General features: G+C 45.3%; 3 protein-coding genes across 3 annotated transcripts; all 3 read left to right on the forward strand.

Annotated features, from left to right (window-relative positions):
* Nucleotides 1–8822, forward strand: maea (macrophage erythroblast attacher, E3 ubiquitin ligase). The gene is made up of 9 exons (XM_056600028.1): nt 1–103; nt 1043–1225; nt 1586–1789; nt 2901–3023; nt 4085–4161; nt 4733–4841; nt 5325–5458; nt 5896–6091; nt 6911–8822. Exons 1-9 carry the CDS (start codon nt 35–37, stop codon nt 7004–7006), a joined length of 1191 nt encoding a protein of 396 aa, XP_056456003.1. The 5' UTR covers nt 1–34; the 3' UTR covers nt 7007–8822.
* Nucleotides 8823–8969: 147 nt separating this feature from the next.
* On the forward strand, nt 8970–9984 carry LOC130390212 (heterogeneous nuclear ribonucleoprotein A0-like). Its single transcript, XM_056600029.1, has one exon. The coding sequence runs from the start codon at nt 9046–9048 to the stop codon at nt 9982–9984; it is 939 nt and encodes a 312-aa protein (XP_056456004.1). The 5' UTR covers nt 8970–9045.
* A 3411-nt stretch (nt 9985–13395) lies between these two features.
* On the forward strand, nt 13396–15824 carry LOC130390213 (heterogeneous nuclear ribonucleoprotein A0-like). Its single transcript, XM_056600030.1, has one exon. The coding sequence runs from the start codon at nt 13403–13405 to the stop codon at nt 14336–14338; it is 936 nt and encodes a 311-aa protein (XP_056456005.1). The 5' UTR covers nt 13396–13402; the 3' UTR covers nt 14339–15824.
* Nucleotides 15825–18645: the final 2821 nt, after the last annotated feature.

Raw genomic sequence — 18645 nt, forward strand, 5'->3', positions numbered from 1 at the left:
CCACATTGGGGAAAAAAACAAGCAGAAAGCCAAGATGGCGGTGCAGGAGACAGCCTCTCAACTCTCCATGGCGTTGAAGGTCCAGGAATATCCGACACTAAAGGTAAAGAATCTCCGCGAAGAGGGGGGATCAACTCTAAAACAGAATATAAGATCTGGTCTGGTGGTCTGGTCTGGATTAGGACCAGGTCTACGGAGACAAGGTCCACGAAGACCAGGTCTACATGACGGGACGCGGACCTCAGACCACATTTTGTTTTTAGGCAGAACAAAATGTTGGTCATCAGGAGGATATACATAGACATAATACATATATAAACATTATGTATAATATAGGTGATGAAGGAGAAGACTAACAGTAATACTAGTAGTTCTCATTAAAGATAAGGTAATCATATAGGTGATATGGGGAAGAATAACAGTAATACTAGTACCTCTCAGTAAAGAGAATGTAATCATATAGGTGAAAGAGAGGATGACGTAGGGTCTGAGCATACTGTTTATCTTCAGAAATATGTCAAGTTTATTATCTTGTCTTTAATGTATCTAATAGTAATACTTATAATACTAGTACTGATCTTTAATGTGTCTTAATAGTAATACTATTGTCTTTAATGTGTCTAATAGTAATACTAGTATTTATATTTAATGTATCTAACAGTAATACTAGTACTTGTCTTTAATGTGTCTAATGGTAATACTAGTACTTATCTTTAATGTATCTAATAGTAATACTACTACTTATCTTCAAAGTTTCTAATATTAATACTAGTACTTATCTTTGATGTGTCTAATAGTAATACCAATACTTATCTTTGATGTGTCTAATATAAATACTAGTACTTATCTTTGATGTGTCTAATAGAAATACTAGTACTTATCTTTGTGTTTAATAGTAATACTAGTACCTATCTTTAATCTGTCTAATAGTAATACTAGTATTTAGTTGCTTAGTGTTTCCTGGCTTCCCATTGGCTGTAATGATGTATAGAGCAGTTGTTACTGGTCCGCTGAGTCCTGACCCTCTGTACTGGGGGGCCAGGTTCCGTACGAGACTCTGAACAAGCGGTTCCGAGCCGCTCAGAAGAACATCGACCGGGAGACGAGCCACGTCAGCATGGTGGTGGCGGAGCTGGAGAAGACCCTGAGCAGCTTCCCGGCCGTCCACTCGGTGGTGTCTCTGCTGGACGGCGTGGTGGAGAAGCTGAGTGCCCTCAAGAGGAAGGTTAGTACTCACTCCCACGTGCTACATGTGTACTCACAGTCTGCTACATGTGTTCTCACAGTCTGCTACATGTGTACTCACAGTCTGCTACATGTGTTCTCACAGTCTGCTACATTGTGTACTCACAGTCTGCTATGTGTACTCACAGTCTTCTACATGTGTACTCACAGTCTGCTACATGTGTACTCACAGTCTACTACATGTGTACTCACAGTCTGATAAATGTGTTCTCACAGTGTGTACTACATTTGTACTCACTTGTGCTACATTTGTACTCGCAGTGTGCTACATGTGTACTCACAGTGTACTACATGTGTACTCACAGTGTACTACAGGTGTACTCATGGTTTACTCCCCCAGGCGGCGGAGTCGATCCAGGCAGAGGATGAGAGCGCTAAGCTGTGTAAGCGTCGTATTGAACACCTGAAGGAGCACAGCAGCGACCAGCTGGCCTCCGTCAGCCTGTGGAAGAAGAAGAGGATGGACCGCATGATGGTGGAGCATCTGCTGCGCTGTGGCTACTACAACACGGCCGTGAAGCTAGCACGCCAGAGCGGCATCGAGGTACTACTATACTACTAAAGTACTATAAACCACAGACTATAGTACTACAAACCACTACTAGACTATAGTACTATAAACCACTACTACTATAGTACTATTTAAGCAATAGATCACGCCAGGCTGTGGTATGTGCTCATTATACCACTGTTAAGGGGCGTTGTCCGGCCCCGACGCGCAGCGGAGGGCCGGCGACCCCCTTCACAGTGGTATAATGAGCACATGCCACTGACTGAAGTGATCTATTGCTTTTATACAACGGTTACTATTATGGCGAAACGAAAGTCATAGACACACTACATTTAAAAAGAAACCAAGAAAGTCAAAATAGCCGTTTAATTAAAGAATACAAAAAAGTAGTCCCTCCTGGCTGCCGCTATGCATCGACGGTCGCTATGCAAAACACTTTAGCGTCTCTCCGAGAGAAGGCTCCGATAGAGCGGTTCGCCGGCAATTTATCCTATGGAGCAGTTCGCTCGCCGTGTGCCTAAGCTTTCGTTAGTCTCTCCATCGCCTTGCTCACTTCCGGAGTAACAACATTTACACCCTCTCCATCCTCCAACATATGTTTTACTTTGTAACTGTTTCCACTTCCAGGCGCGGAGTGATATGCAAACTTTCACAAAATGATCGGGCGTCATAGCAGTTATGTATACGCTCATTATACAACAGTTGGGAACCAATCAGATCGCTGGATTTAGGTCCCCCGTTGTATAAAGTTCTTTAAACCACTGCTATACGACACTACTATAGTTCAATAAACCATTGCTACGACACTACTATAGTTCAATAAACCACTACTACGACACTACTTTAGTACTATAAACCACTATTGCTAGACTTCTATAGTTCTATAAACCACTACTACTACACTACAATCGTACTATAAACCACTACACTACTGTAGTACTATTAACCTTATGACCGTTTGAAAAGACAAGAGCCCTATCTACCAACATGTCCTAACTACCAACATGTCCGAACTACCAACGTGTCCCAACTACCAGTATGTCCCAGCTACCAACGTGTCCCAACTACCAGTATGTCCCAACTACCAACATGTCCCAGCTACCAACGTGTCCCAACTACCATGAACAACATTGTCTCATCATAGGATCTGGTTAACATTGAGATGTTCCTGACGGCTAAAGAGGTGGAGGAGTCTTTGGAGAGACAGGAAACCGCCACCTGTCTCGCTTGGTGCCATGACAACAAGTCCCGCCTCCGCAAAATGAAGGTTAGTATTGTGTCAGTACTAAGTTCTAACCTGTAGTATGGGCTCCTCTCTACTCACCTGTAGTAGGGCCCGCCTCCTCTCTACTCACCTGTAGTAGGGGCTCGACTCCTCACTACTCACCTGTAGCAGGGCCTGCCTCCTCTAACCTCACCTGTAGTAGAGCACAACTGTGCGTCGTGTCCTGTTCGCCCTGTCGGGGCTTATTTTTCCGATAATGACCGGCGTTCTATACATTATCCCTTGCATATCCCGCTGCTTCGGGTTTGCCTTTGTAGGCACGTTGAGTGGAGGAGCGGGCGAACCCGCTGTCATGTGCATGTATGATACGCGGGTTTATCCAATAAGTGCGCGCTTGTCTCTGTGCGTGTGTCAACGAGAATGACAGGGAGAAAGAGTGCTATGCAGAGATGAATGAACGGAACGATATTTATATTTAAAAATCACAAAACATTTAAAAAATAAAGCAGAATCAATTTGTGGCGCTCTGTGTTGATTCTGTGGCGCTGCGCCCTACATTGGTCTATGTATGGGAAACACTGGTTTTAGTATTTTAGTTTCATCAATAAGGATGCACAAAGTTACACACGACTCATCTATGAAAATATATATATATTTTATAGTTATTTGTCTTCCTAACTAAATATGGAGCGATTGGTTATGAGGTGTACAGAGACCTCAGGGCTTCCCTCCCCAAACCCTAGGGGGGAAATTGGCATCAACATAATTGGATTATAACGTATCATATCATTAACATAATTAAAATGATTACTTTTCATTAGAAAGCTTCATTAGAAATCCCTCAGGAAGCCCTGTGGTGACTAACCCTAACCCGACCCTCTCTCCCGCGCTGACCGGGAAGCAGGGCTGGGATGTTCCCACGATGCTCTCGCACCACATTTGATAACTTTGTTTTCCATGATTGGAAAACCCCTTCTCTAAATCCAGGTTTTCCAGGATTGATGAGCTGCTGACAACCGTTCCAGGCTGAGGATAAGGGAGCCTTTAGAGGTTGATTACAGGGAGTCATGCCCTAACCCTCACCCTGTTCTTTACCGCCTTAGAGCTACCTGGAGTTCAGCCTGAGGATCCAGGAGTTCATCGAGCTCATCAGACAGAACAAACGCATGGATGGAGTCAGGTAGGCCCCACTACCTAACCTAAACCCTAACCCACTAACCAACCCTAACCCTAACCCACTAACCAACCCCAACCTGAACTTTAACCCACTAACTAACCCTAACCCACTAACTAACTCTTATCCCTAACCCTAGGACCCACTCCCTTACCCACTTACTAACCCTAACCCACTACCCTGCCCTAACCTACCCTAACCCACTACCCTACCCTAACCCACTAACTAACCCTAACCCCCACCACCTAACCCTAGGACCCACAAACTTATCCTTACCCACTCACTAACCCTTACCAACTAACTAACCCTAGGACCCACTACCTAATCCTAAACCTAACCCACTAACTAACCCTAGGAACCACTTGCTAACCCTAGGACCCACTACCTAAACCACTCAATAACCCTAGCCCCCACTACCTAACCTACTAACTAACCCTAACCTCTCATCGTGTGTGTGTGTGTGTGTGTGTGTGTGTGTGTGTGTGTGTGTGTGTGTGTGTGTGTGTGTGTGTGTGTGTGTGTGTGTGTGTGTGTGTGTGTGTGTGTGTGTGTGTGTGTGTGTGTGTGTGTGTGTCAGACATGCGAGGAAGCACTTCAGTCAGGCGGAGGGCGGCCAGCTGGACGAGGTACGCCAGGTGATGGGGATGCTGGCCTTCCCCTCGGACACCCACATCAGCCCTTATAAGGTAAGGTAACAACCCCATCAGCCCTTATAAGGTAGGATAACGCCCACATCAGCCCTTATAGGGTAAGATAACACCAACATCAGACTTGAGCCCTGAGAAATTGTTTGCCAAAGACGTTTAGGTCGCTTAGCAACAGAATACGCTTGGGTTGATAAGTTACCGGAATACTTGTTGAGTGATATGAAAGACATGAATCCACATTCCTTGATAGATGTCAATTAGGCTTCTAGTCGTACGGTCAACCGGTTACGACCAACTCCCCCCCCACCCTTCTACTGTATTGTGCTACTGTAACTGCTAATAAAGTAACTAAAGCTACTGTAACTGCTAGTAAATTAACTAAAGCTACTGTACTGTAACAGCTAATAAAGTAACTAAAGCTACTGTAACTGCTAGTAAATTAACTAAACCTACTGTAATGTAACTGCTAGTAAAGTAACTGAAGCTACTGTAACTGCTAGTAAACTCACATTTGTGTGTTAGGATCTGCTGGACCCAGCGCGCTGGAAGATGCTGATTCAACAGTTCCGATACGACAACTACCGACTCCACCAGCTGGGCAACAACTCGGTGTTCACCATCACCCTGCAGGCCGGGCTCTCCGCCATCAAGACGCCGTATCCTTCCTAGCCCCTCCACGGCCAGCCAAGTGCAGCCTGCTAGCTAGCCCGGCTAATTCTGAATGCTAGCTGAATACTGGGTCAGGGTCGGGGTTGGGGTTGGGGTTAGGGTCAGGGGGTTAGGGTCAGGGTCAGGGGTGGCACTCGCATCGTAAACATTCTACCCGGTGACTGGTTCCATCCCTGATAATACTGTGTCTGTATGGTCTCTGCTCCATCTGAACGGTCCCGTGCTGTTGTGGGGGGGGGGGTTCTGTATGTCACCCTAGGGTGCCGTGCTGTTGGGGGGGGGTTCTGTATGTCACCCTAGGGTGCCGTGCTGTAAAGGGGGTTCTGTATGTCACTCTAGGGGGCCGTGCTGATAGGGGGGTTCAGTATGGAGCTGACACACTAGGGTGCTGTTATACGTGTGGTTGTCCTGAACGTTCCCTCAGTCAGTGCTACAAAGAGGAGGGCTCCTCTAAGAACCCAGACTGCCCCGTGTGCAGTAAGTCTCTGAACAAGCTGGCCCAGCCGCTGCCCATGGCCCACTGCGCCAACTCACGGCTGGTCTGCAAGATCTCCGGGGAGGTGATGAACGAGAACAACCCTCCCATGATGCTGCCCAATGGCTACGTCTACGGATACAACGTGAGTTCCCTTTGGAGAGGTGGAGTAAACCACGTCACCGCCAGTCAGCAAATACACCATACCTCAACATCTAATGGCCCCCCTGACACACCATTTACGACTGCCGGTCGTCCAACCGATTTGGTCATGGCCGATTCAACATTTGCAATCGGCGGGAAACAACCCAGACAGGTTTGAAAAGATCACGACGGCTTTGTTGATGGCCGAACGCACAGCACACACGAACAGACTCGGGTCACCGAGCACGCCGACGACCGATACTCTGGTTGGTGTGTCATGGCCTATGCATCACCTCTGGTACGATAGCTAGTGTAGCTACGTCACCTCCAGCCAATGGTCCACTTGCTAGTGTAGCTACGTCACCTCAACCCTCTGGTCCACTTGCTAGAGTAACTATGTCACCTCCACCCTCTGGTCCACTAGCAAGTGTAGCTACGTCACCTCCACCCTCTGGTCCACTAGCTAGTATAGCTAAGTCACCTCCACCCTCTGGTCCACTAGCTAGTGTAGCTACGTCACTTCCACCCTCTGGTCAACTAGCTAGTGTAGCTACGTCACCTCCACCCTCTGGTCCACTAGCTAGTGTAGCTAAGTCCCCTCCGCCCTCTGGTCCACTAGCTAGTGTAGCTACGTCACCTCCACCCTCTTGTATACTCAGGCAGGTGTAATCTGAGAGCAAAACGGAAAATTCTGTAAAAATCCACAAAATACAATTTATTGCTTTGACATTCCCTTATTTGAGATTGATACCTCAAGGAGCGGTGCTCGTATGTGTTGTATGATTAAATGTTCATTGTTCTGTGATTCTGTTCCCTGTAGTCACTGCTGTCCATCCGCCAGGATGACAAGGTGATCTGCCCCAGAACCAAAGAAGTCTTCAGCTTTTCTCAGGCTGAGAAGGTCTACATCATGTGATCTACATGGTCTGCTGTGATTGGAAGCTTCCTGTTTGGTTTGCGTGTGGCTGCCATGTTCTCGCCATCCTATCACAAGAAGAGGAGAGCTGTTGGTCACGTGGTGACTCCCATCCTACCCAGTGTTTGTGTTGTTTGGAGGGTCACCATTTTAGGGTTAGTGATGTAGAGAGGAAAAGTGGAGTTCCCTAGAGAGCGGCAGCCATTTTGACTGTGAAGCTGAGTTTCCCTGGAAGAGAAATGTAAATATTAGATGAGCATCCAACTTATTGTGTACAGATTGAGTGTGATGAGGACCAGTGGCGTGGCTCTCTAAACAGAGTGATGTTGTCCTGCTCCTCCTCTTTAAGGGAACAGGTTTGTAGTCAATATGATTTACTTATATAATAACAATAACCACGCATCCTCAACTCTCCATCTGTTGTTTTTAATGAGCGGTGTTCTTCCTGCGGGCCTGAACGGTCTCCTCGACCGCCCACAGACAGTGGGTTCCTTCGAGGGACCTGGGGTGTCCCTCACTAAATGTCTTCTAGTTCCTTTTTTCAATGACAAACATGACAATAAAGATGACTTGTGTTTATACACTAGTTTTACTTCTTACTTTGAAAGTGTCTAGTGTCCTGTTGGATATTAGATTTATATTAATCGCTGAGTGGATTAATATCTACTTGGTTTACTTATAATATTATTATACAACTTATTATATTATGTAACAACTCGTGATACATAATCTAACTCTCGATATGTATATATTTTTCTATATTTACTCAATCACTCCTATTGTGCTCACAATGATGAACCCAAACCCGACCGCTGGCTCTTGTCATGGGTTCTATCCCATGGGTTCGTACCCTTACCCGGGTCTATAACCCCTGCAGCTTGCGGAAGGTTAGTAGTTTGGAGGTCAGTGCAAAGAGTCAGCTTTAGGTTGTTAGTATAGAGCCATTAAACTATAGGATTACCCTAGCTCCCCCGAAAGAACCTATAAACTTATTATATTTAGATTGTGTATTAGGTATTGTAGCTAGCTCACCCTGTATAAAGAACTAACCATATTTAGATATGTGAGGTTAGCAATATCCCCTGTATTGGTACTAGTGTATTAGTACAGGTATGTGTATATAGACCCGTTTGGTTCTCTATACATCTAGGCCCCACTAAAAGTGAAACTCTGGTTAGCTGTAGGCCTACTCTGTCGTCTGCTCCTCAACACCTCAGCCCATAGTTTCTATGGCTGACACTTTGCAGGCATTCACATGCTAATAACAGCTGTAGATTTTCACTCTGGAATGTTGTTGTTGAGTTGATTCTACCTTTGAATGAGGGCGTCGCTTTGAATGAAAAAATCCAATCAAACATTAAGGGTAATTCTAGCTATATGTGATACTCTTCAGGTTTATTCTTTCTTTTGAGTTTCAATAAAATGTAATTGATTAAGACAAATAAAAAGTTCTATATAGTTAGACACTCGCCAGTCAAAATGTGAAAGCTGGCTTTACATTTATTATAGTGTTTGTTTTAATTGTATTCATGAAAGTGTTTGTATAAATGATGGCTGGGATAACTGTATTAATTAATTATTAATTACACCACAATAGTATACTCACACACACACACAGACACACTGTACTTTAGTGCTATATACTTTAATATGATACAGCAGGCCTTTGTTGTTCCCACCCTGAACGCAGGGGGCCGAGCGGCCTGGGCTAGGGTTAACAATGGAAAGGAGGGAATGAGCGTTAGGAAGGCATGGTCGGAGGATACGGAACCTTATACACGGTGGGATATGTGACGAAATGACTCAAATAAAAATAAGTTTAAAAAAAAAGATGTTAAACGTAGGTTTTACTTGCATTACTCCGGCTATATTTCGGTTATAAAGACGCAATAACATGAGTTCACTGGGCATGGAACACGTGATTTCACGTCAGCAGGTCCCCACGCCCCTCCGGTATAAATATAGGCGGCTCCGCAGCTCGGTAGAGACGCTTGTCTTCTGTTTCCCCCACGTTACTAATTCCTTCACAGATCTCTAAGATGGCGGCGGACCAGCTGTGTAAACTGTTCGTCGGTGGGTTGAACGTCGACACGGACGACGATGGTCTCCGGAAGCACTTCGAGCAGTTCGGTACTCTAACGGACTGCGTGGTGGTGGTGAACAAGCAGCTGCAGCGTTCCCGCTGCTTCGGCTTCGTCACCTTCTCCACCGCCGAGGAGGCGGACGGCGCCATGGCGGCCCGGCCGCATGTCATCGACGGGACGCAGGCCGAGCTGAAGAGGGCCATGGCCCGGGAGGACTCCAACAACCCCGAGGCCCTCGCCAAGGTCAAGAAAATCTTCGTCGGGGGTTTGAAAGACGACATCGAAGAAGAAACGCTGACCGAATATTTCTCCCGTTATGGTGAAATCGAGAAGGCCGAGGTCATTTCCGAGAAGGCCAGCGGGAAGAAGAGGGGCTTCGGCTTTGTTCACTTCACCGACAACGATTCCGCCGACAAGTCGGTGGTGGTGAAGTACCACACCATCCTTGGCCACAAGGTGGAGGTGAAGAAGGCCCTCACCAAGCAGGAGATCGACGCGGCCAATAAGAGCGGCGGGCGGCTGCGGGGCCGCGGGGGGATGAGGGGGATGAGGGGAAATGGCTTCGGCCGGGGAGGAGGAGGAGGAGGCGGATACAGCGGCTACGGCGGTGGTGACGGCGGCTACGGAGGCGGGTACAGTGGAGGTTACGGTGGAGGCTACAGTGGCGGTTATGGCGCCGGTTATAACGGTGGTTATGGCGGGGGCTACGGAGAGCAGATGTGCGGCTATGGCGGAGGAAACGGCTACAGTGACTTCGGCAGCGGCTACAACCAGCAGCCCTCCAGCTACGGCCCGATGAAGGGCGCTGCTCCTGGCTACGGGGCCCAGCGCAGCGCGGCGCCTTACGCACGGGGCGGTGGGTACCAGAGAGGCGGTTACAACGGAGGTTATTAGACCACGAAAGACGGTCCGCACGCCCTCCACCGTACCGCCACTCCATTCAGTCATGAGCTCTGCATTAAGCCCAGCAGAAACACGGTGAACCCAAATCAAACGAAGACCTCAAAATCCTACAGGTAGGAAGACCACTTCCCTGAAAGCCGGCTATGCCCTACTTCTAGGACTCGATACTTCTAGGACTCGATACTTCTAGGACTCGATACTTCTAGGACTCAATACTTCTCAATACTTCTAGGACGCGGTATACTTATGTCTTGTAGGACTCGGTCTCCTAGGACTCTTAGTCCAGGACCCTAGGACTCTTATCCAGGACTTGGGTTACATAGGGGGCGTGTAGCTGTCGTTATAAAGTTGGATATGATTTTTTATTTGCACTCATTCTTTTATCCTACCTAGGGTTAGGACTGTTTGTTGGAAAACCCCCATTCCTTTCTTTGTATTTTAAGATTAGTTTTGTTCCCAGCATTTTGTAGTGTTAATGTGTGGACTCTTTTCAGTCCATTGATCATATTAAACACTCCCTTTCCATTTATTTTCATGTCATGTATATTGTATACTTTAATGTCTTGAGATCAAAACCAATTATTGTTCGAACATTTTGGTATGCCTATGTATGTTCATTTTAAATAAAAAAGTTGTTCAAACTTAGTTAGTTTATTTTACTTATTTAACCAGGATGCCTTAAGTTGTTTCACAGGTAAATAAGACCTTATGACTGCAGCATTAGTTACCTGTTAGATGGATGCCTCAGGTGGGTGACTTGAACTGCCCGCAGCCCATGCATGGAGGCTCTGAAGGGTTTTTAATTGTTTTATTCCTCTTTTGACTTATTTTCTATGTGGATCTGAGGGATGTGTTATTTATCTTTTGATTATTCCTATATTTAGGTGTTCATACTGTTACCCTGTAGGCTATCCAGCCAAGCTAGCCGTAGCACTTTGTTTATAGGCTGATGAGGAACCTGTTGATTACCAGTAGGACTGAAATATCTCTTTAGGATACCACTTCCAGCAAACTAGGTATGTAAACATGTTCTCACTGTGTTGCTGCACCTTATGGATAATGAGATGGCACACTACTGTTGTGTCTTAGATGTTTATGGCAGTCGCTCTTTCCTAGATTAAATGGTCAATGCTCTTTTCTACTGTGAGAGGGGGGGTGGTCCTCAATGGTTCAATGTCCCTTTCTCATTCTCTTCTCTCCGTCCTCAAGGTTGTTATGGTAACGGTATGGACGGGGCTTCGCCAGGTGGATGCAGGCCCGCCACGTTGTGATTGGTCCTCTTCCAGCGCAGGTGATCATACATGGTAGCTGGGAAAATAATGTTTGTTTAGGTGTTCTGATGTACAGTGTCCTGACACTGTAATACAATACGGCTCCATTTCAAAACAGTTAATGAATTAATAATTGACTTGGGTTAAATGAAAATATGTTAGTTTGGTTAATGTATACAAAACACTTTATTTCCCCCCCTGTCAAGGGAAATGGGAACGCGTCAAAGTTAAACGGCTGTAATACCAGCCCCCTGGTGTCTTGAAGTGCTCACAATAGTTTCGTTCCTTTATGAAGTGCTCACAATAGTTTCGTTCCTTTACAGGAAGGAGAGGATGCAGCGTTCTTTTACAGGAACACTAAACCCTGAATGTCAATTATTTTTTATACCCAGGAATATGTAAAGTTTTAACGGAATGAAATAAATATATATTTTAATATCTTGTTGGTAGTTCTTGCAATGCAACCTCCTAATATGACGGTAACATAAACGATAGGGCTATGACATCGATAAAGAAGCATTATGTTAACTGGTTTAAAGGATGGAAGACCAGTTATATTATCCATTGGACTGGTTAAGAGTGAGGTCAACATCTGCCCCGGAGGTCTCATAGCTGCAGCAGACTACTCGCACGTTTGGGTGCTGGCAGTAAAAAGGCCGGCTGTCCCTCCCGATTTGTCACATCAGCTGTAATAGTTCAGCTGCAGTTGAGTACTCCTGTGAGCGCGACGCTGCATGGAGTAACTGTGCTTTGTAACTGTACACAAACGTGAGCAGTTAACTTTGGACGTGCTGGCATAGATGACGTTCATAGGGTAGGTGGTTGCAGATGGTAAACATGATGCCAAAATGGGCTGAGCTAGTTATGATTTGGGATGAGCATCCATCGTAGCATCCTACGATGGATGTACCAAACTGATCTGGTGTGCAGCTAAACGTGTTCTAACCAGGCCAACTGGTGCTGCCAATGTCATGAAGGCACACTTGTGTGAAGCTAAAGAAGTTCGCTGGCTAAACAATATTAGAAGTAAAGCGCTCCACCACTATGTTAGCGTTAAAGCTTTAAACACCATTAGTTAAGCTAGCGAAGTACACTATGACTAGTTAAGCTATAGAAATACACTGATTAGGTCAGCTGTAGACATACACTTTTGCTAGTAAAGCTATAGAAATACATTGGCTCTATAGAAGAACACTGACTACGTCAGCTGTAGTACAGCCTAAAGATTGAGAAATACATTAGCCTTTAAACTATAGAGCTACACTGATTAGTCCTTAAGCTTTAGAAGTAAACTGATTTTTCCTTAAGATATAGAAGTATGATCTGATTAGTCCGTAAGCTAAAGTAAACTGATTAGTCCTTAATATATAGAAGTAGATCAGATCAGTCCTTAAGCTATAGAAGTAGGCTGTGATATGTAGTGTAGCTCAAAAGAGGTTCTCTATTAGAATTAAAGTCATAAAAGTACAATAGGCTCAAAAGAAAAGCTCCAGAAGTTTACTGTTTAGTTAATGCTAAATAGAATTGCACTAGGATTAGAACTAAAGCTCTATAGAGGTTCTTTGATTAGAAATAAAGGTAAATAGAAGTATACTAGGATCAGAAGTAAAACTCGTAGAGAAACACTGTTCGGAAATAAAGTTAAATAGAAATACACTGGTTAGAAATAAAGGTTTATAGAGGTACACTATGATTTTAAATAAAGTTAAATAGAAGCACATATCCCTACAAGCTGTAGGATATAGCGAATCTTTCTAGAAGTGGGCCACACGCCGGCTGCAGATGTGTTGACAAATGTAAACGGAAAAAACGGATGAATGTCTTATTGTATATTCCCTGATAGGGACCCAGTCAATAATAAGTTAATCAAATACATATTGATCGTATTCGTTGTTTATCAAATATACTATAATGTTGTACATTTATAATACAATGATTTTTTTCTATCTCGGGGCCATTTTGTCTCGAGACGTTCGTGTGGGCGGATGTGAAATATCCGTGGGCGGAGGCAAATTTGATTGAACCAATCAGCGGCCGCTACGTCGCAACCACCCAGAGCAGCGATTGGCTGGAGTCCGCGGGTCTCGGTTGAAGAAGAAGGAGCTCGGTCTGCAGCGCGTCACTCTGTCTGTTTCAACATGGCGACTCAACAACTGTGTAAGCTGTTCGTCGGCGGGCTGAACGTGGAGACCACCGAGGAGGGCCTCCGCCTGCACTTCGAACAATACGGCGCCATCACTGACTGCGTGGTGGTGATCAACCACCAACTGCAGCGGTCCCGCTGCTTCGGCTTCGTTACCTACTCCACCGGCGAAGAGGCAGACGCAGCAATGGCCGCCCGGCCGCATGTGCTGGACGGGAACAGCGTGGAGGTGAAGAGGGCCGTAGCCCGGGAGGACGCCGGCCGGCCCGAGGCGCTGGCTAAGGTCAAGAAGGTTTTCCTCGGCGGGCTTAAAGACGAGACCGAGGAGAGCCATCTGCTTGAATACTTCGGCCAGTTTGGGGTAGTGGAGAAGGCCGAGATCATCTCCGACAAGCTGACCGGGAAGAAGCGCGGCTTCGGCTTTGTCTACTTCGACGACAACGACTCCGCGGACAAGGCCGTGCTACTGAAGTACCACACCATCAACGGGCATAAAGTTGAGGTGAAGAAGGCGCTCACCAAGCAGGAGGTGCTTGCGGCGGGCGGTCGCGGTGGCCGTGGAGGCCGTGGCGGACGAGGCGTGTACAACGGCTACGGCGGCGGGAGAGGGGGCGGCGGCGGTGGTGGCTACGGCGGTGGCGGCGGCTACGGCGGCGGCTACAACGACGGTGGCTACGGCGGCGGCTACGGAAACGGAGGGTACGGCGGTGGGGGATACGGGGCGGGCGGCTACGGGCAGATGGCGGGGGCCGGTGGCGGCTACGGGAACGGTTACAATGACTTTGGCGGGGACTACGGACAGCAGTCTTCGGCGTACGGCGCCATGAAGGGGGGGAACTATGCCAACCGGAACGCGGCCCCGTACCCCCGCGGTGGTGGCGGCGGGGCGGGCGGCGGCGCGTACGGAAGAGGCAACTTCAGCGGTTATTAGATATGACGGTGATATGACGTCATGTCCGTGGGAAAATGTTGATCACAATAAACTGAATTTACACACAAGGCGCTCTGGGTCTCTGAGGAGCGACAAGCAGAATGACTCCAACCCCCCCAACCCTCATCTGTGGAAGACATTGTGGACTTTGCATACCAAGAATTGCTAAAAAATGATGTAATTTATAATGTGGGCTTTAGTTTGACAGTTATCAGATAGGTTTAGATGGAGATGTACCAGATGACTGGTGGCATCGCGAACTCAGGGCCTTTAGTCTGCGTTAGGATCTTAAACTTCTCCACTGGGTCTCCAACATTTGTCCCGTTTTGTTGAATGCGTTTTTGTTTGTAAATTGAGCTGTCGTCATTTTTTCCCGTTCCACCTAAGCTTTTACTTTTGTATACTTTGCATTTAGCAGAGATGTTAATTTTGGTTCAATTGTTTTATTATAATTGCCTTTTATTAAAGTTTTTAATGTTTCGAAAATTACACGTGTTTCTTGTTCATTATATTCCGCCAAATGGCTTTTAAATGGTCTTTTGGGACGCTTTAGTCTGGTTTACCTTCTGTTCAGCCCGAAACAAGAACGCTGTATTAGTAGCGTGTTGTGGGAGCCTCTAGCCCCCACATGGTCTGGCCTCAAAGGCCTGGTGCACCACATGGTCTGGTCTGTCTCACTGGCCTTGTGCCCCGCATGGTCTGGTCTGTCCCACAGGCCTGGTGCTCCACATGGTCTGGTCTGTCTCTCAGGCCTGGTGCGCCACATGGTCTGCTCTGTCCCACGGGGCTAGTGCCCCGCAGGACAAAGGGCCTCGTTATCCGCAGTTCCGTCCCTTACCACCAGGGGGCATTAGTATGACTGTCTAATTCCGCCATTTTCCCTAAACCAATTGTGCAGCCGATGTGGTGGTCGTTAAGATGAACACTTCAGTATGGTACCATAGTTGGATCTTAAGCATACAAAAGGCCTTAAGTTGAACAACTTTCTAGATTCTTAGTACAATTAAACGAAATTGTACTAAAAAGCACATTACTATCAAACTCAATGCATAGGCCTAAGTTTAGCATTGGGAAACATTTAAGCTTTCAGCTCAACCTATCAATCTAAGTTATGTTAAGCTTCATCATTTGAAAGCTCTTTTAGACAAGGGGTCAACACACCAACCATTGGCACTGAAATGGCATGTTTGTCATAACCATGTAAATAAAACCTAAACATGTCTTTTCTTTCTTTATATGACCTGTTTGCATTGCTTTTATATAAAAATCCTGGTTGCATATAATGTAGGCGTCTATTTCAATAGGACCTTTTATAGATGATAGGTTTGTGTTGGTCAAAGCAAGAGTAAAGCAGCTTAATAAGTGTAGCGACATGTGGATATAAGGCCCCTATATAACTACATAACCCTAGTGCTGTTAAATGTAAAACAGCAGAAGTATTTTCCTCTAAAGTCGGGAAACGCGTGAGCCTGGTTCCTTTAAAGATTGATTCAATATAGTCAGTGAATATATATATTTATAGATATATCGATATCCAGACATATAGGTAATAAGATATATCTATAGGTAATGTGTTACCCGACTTTAGAGCCCAATCCTGCTGTTAGATATTTAACAGGGTTGGGGTTTTATATATATATATATATATATATATATTAGGAGTGTGACAGTACACAAAAGTCACGGTTCGGCACATACCTCGGTTTTGAAGTAACGGTACGGTATAATAATAATAATAATAAATTCAATTTATATAGCGCCTTTCAAGGTACCCAAGGTCGCTTAACAAGAGGTGTACACAGGGGGGGGGGGCCAGGTTAAAGGCCATAGGCCTCTGAGAAGAGGTGTGCCTTCAGGAGCTTTTTGAATGACTCCACTGAAGTGGCACAGCGGATGTGGAGGACGGTACGGTTCATAGTTACGGGGGAAATTTAAAAAACCTGCTTGTTTGTCAACAATGGAGAATGACCGTAGATCAACAGCAATAAAAACACCAATAAACTTGGTTATGGAATTTGCATTTCTGAATTCCCAGACAGGGATTGTTGAGATAGTGCCGTAAGCTGGGTTTGCACAGCTCGCTTTTTTTTCACAGCAACGGTGATAGTAACACCTGGATGGGGCCTTTTGAAATGCGTGTGCATGTCAAAGTGCTCTTTGTAGCTTACGTGCGCATCCGATATTTTTAAGTATCCGTCAACTCAACGGAAACGGCAAGGGCTGTGATTGTTCCTCTAACAAAATCCTTTCCGGAATCACTTCTCCGGTTTGACTTCACACCTTATTTACTTGTAAATTGTTTACTTTGCTCATTAAGGACCAATAAAACACCAAATAAGATTTGAAGAGCTTTGGAAGTTTGTTTTACAACACTGCTTACATGGTTTGTGGTCAACATATAAGATTGATCGGTCGGCGAATCAAGTTTAACATTCCGCATCGCAAAACAAGCCTTTGCATTCGCCATATTAACGCTATGTACGCAACATTTACGCACCGCGGTCAACCTCTGTTACCACCCAGAATTGCCTGTACCGTGACGGTTCGGTACAAATACGTGTATCGTTACACCCCTAATATATATATATATATATATATATATATATATATATAGTTATAGATATAGTCTATATCTAAATCATATAGTTAAAGATATAGTGTATATAGGTCAACACATGCTCCCCTCAACTCTGCTGCTCTATCCCCACAGCCTCTAGAGCAGACAACATGCTGCTCTGTCCCCACAGCCTCTAGAGCAGACAACAGGCTGCTCTGTCCCCACAGAGGCTGAAGAACTCAATGAAGGCCAAGCCAATTGGTTGCGAGATGGCCTCCACCCTGGTCAAACTCCACCACATCCCCCCTGGTCCACCTCCAACCTGGTCCACCACCATGTATATATGTAAGTGACGTTGATATATATATGTATATCAACGTCTCACATACATATATTAATATATATATATATATATATATATATATATATATATATATATATATATTTATACAACGGGGGACCTAAATCCAGCGATCTGATTGGTTCCCAACTGTTGTATAATGAGCGTATACATAACTGCTATGACGCCTGATCATTTTGTGAAAGTTTGCATATCACTCCGTGCCTGGAAGTGGAAACAGTTACAAAGTAAAACATATGTTGGAGGATGGAGAGGGTGTAAATGTTGTTACTCCGGGAGTGAGCAAGGCGATGGAGAGACTAACGAAAGCTTAGGCACACGGCGAGTGAACTGCTCCATAGGATAAATTGCCGGCGAACCGCTCTAACGGAACCTTCTCTCGGAGGGACGCTAAAGTGTGTTGCATAGCGACCGTCGATGCATAGCGGCAGCCAGGAGGGACTACTTTTTTGTGTTCTTTAATAAAACGGCTACTTTGACTTTCTTGGTTTCTTTTTAAATGTAGTGTGTCTATGACTTTCGTTTCGCCATAATAGTAACCGTTGTATAAAAGCAATAGATCACTTCAGTCAGTGGCATGTGCTCATTATACCACTGTGAAGGGGGTCGCCGGCCCTCCGCTGCGCGTCGGGGCCGGACAACGCCCCTTAACAGTGGTATAATGAGCACATACCACAGCCTGGCGTGATCTATTGCTTAAATATATATTTAAGCCTGGCGTGATCTATTGCTTAAATATATATTTAAGCAATAGATCACGCCACTGACTGAAGTGATCCATTGCTTTTATACAACGGTTACTATTATGGCGAAACGAAAGTCATAGACACACTACATTTAAAAAGAAACCAAGAAAGTCAAAATAGCCATTTAAATAAAGAATACAAAAAATTAGTCCCTCCTGGCTGCCGCTATGCATCGACGGTCGCTATGCAACACACTTTAGCGTCCCTCCGAGAGAAGGCTCCGTTAGAGCGGTTTGCCGGCAATTTATCCCATGGAGCAGTTCACTCGCCGTCCCGTGTGCCTAAGCTTTCGTTAGTCTCTCCATCGCCTTGCTCACTCCCGGAGTAACAACATTTACACGCTCTCCATCATCCAACATATGTTTTACTTTGTAACTGTTTCTACTTCCAGGCGCGGAGTGATATGCAAACTTTCACAAAATGATCGGGCGTCATAGCAGTTATGTATACGCTCATTATACAACAGTTGGGAACCAATCAGATCGCTGGATTTAGGTCCCCGTTGTTTAAATATATATATATATATATATATATATATATATATATATATATATATATATATATATATATATATATATATATATATATATATATATATGTAAGGGATAATGCCCGACGAGGTGTCCATTATCAGGAATTAATG

This window comes from Gadus chalcogrammus, chromosome 10, assembly GCF_026213295.1.
Source record: "Gadus chalcogrammus isolate NIFS_2021 chromosome 10, NIFS_Gcha_1.0, whole genome shotgun sequence".
NCBI classification, from domain to species: Eukaryota; Metazoa; Chordata; class Actinopteri; order Gadiformes; family Gadidae; genus Gadus; species Gadus chalcogrammus.

Bases quoted from the DNA above. Each gene is read 5' to 3' on its own strand.
- maea (XM_056600028.1), top strand. From the start codon at position 35: ATGGCGGTGCAGGAGACAGCCTCTCAACTCTCCATGGCGTTGAAGGTC. The intron at 104-1,042 runs GTAAAGAATCTC...CTGGGGGGCCAG, and splicing joins AGGAATATCCGACACTAAAG to GTTCCGTACGAGACTCTGAA. The intron at 3,024-4,084 runs GTTAGTATTGTG...TTACCGCCTTAG, and splicing joins CCCGCCTCCGCAAAATGAAG to AGCTACCTGGAGTTCAGCCT.
- LOC130390212 (XM_056600029.1), top strand. From the start codon at position 9,046: ATGGCGGCGGACCAGCTGTGTAAACTGTTCGTCGGTGGGTTGAACGTC.
- LOC130390213 (XM_056600030.1), top strand. From the start codon at position 13,403: ATGGCGACTCAACAACTGTGTAAGCTGTTCGTCGGCGGGCTGAACGTG.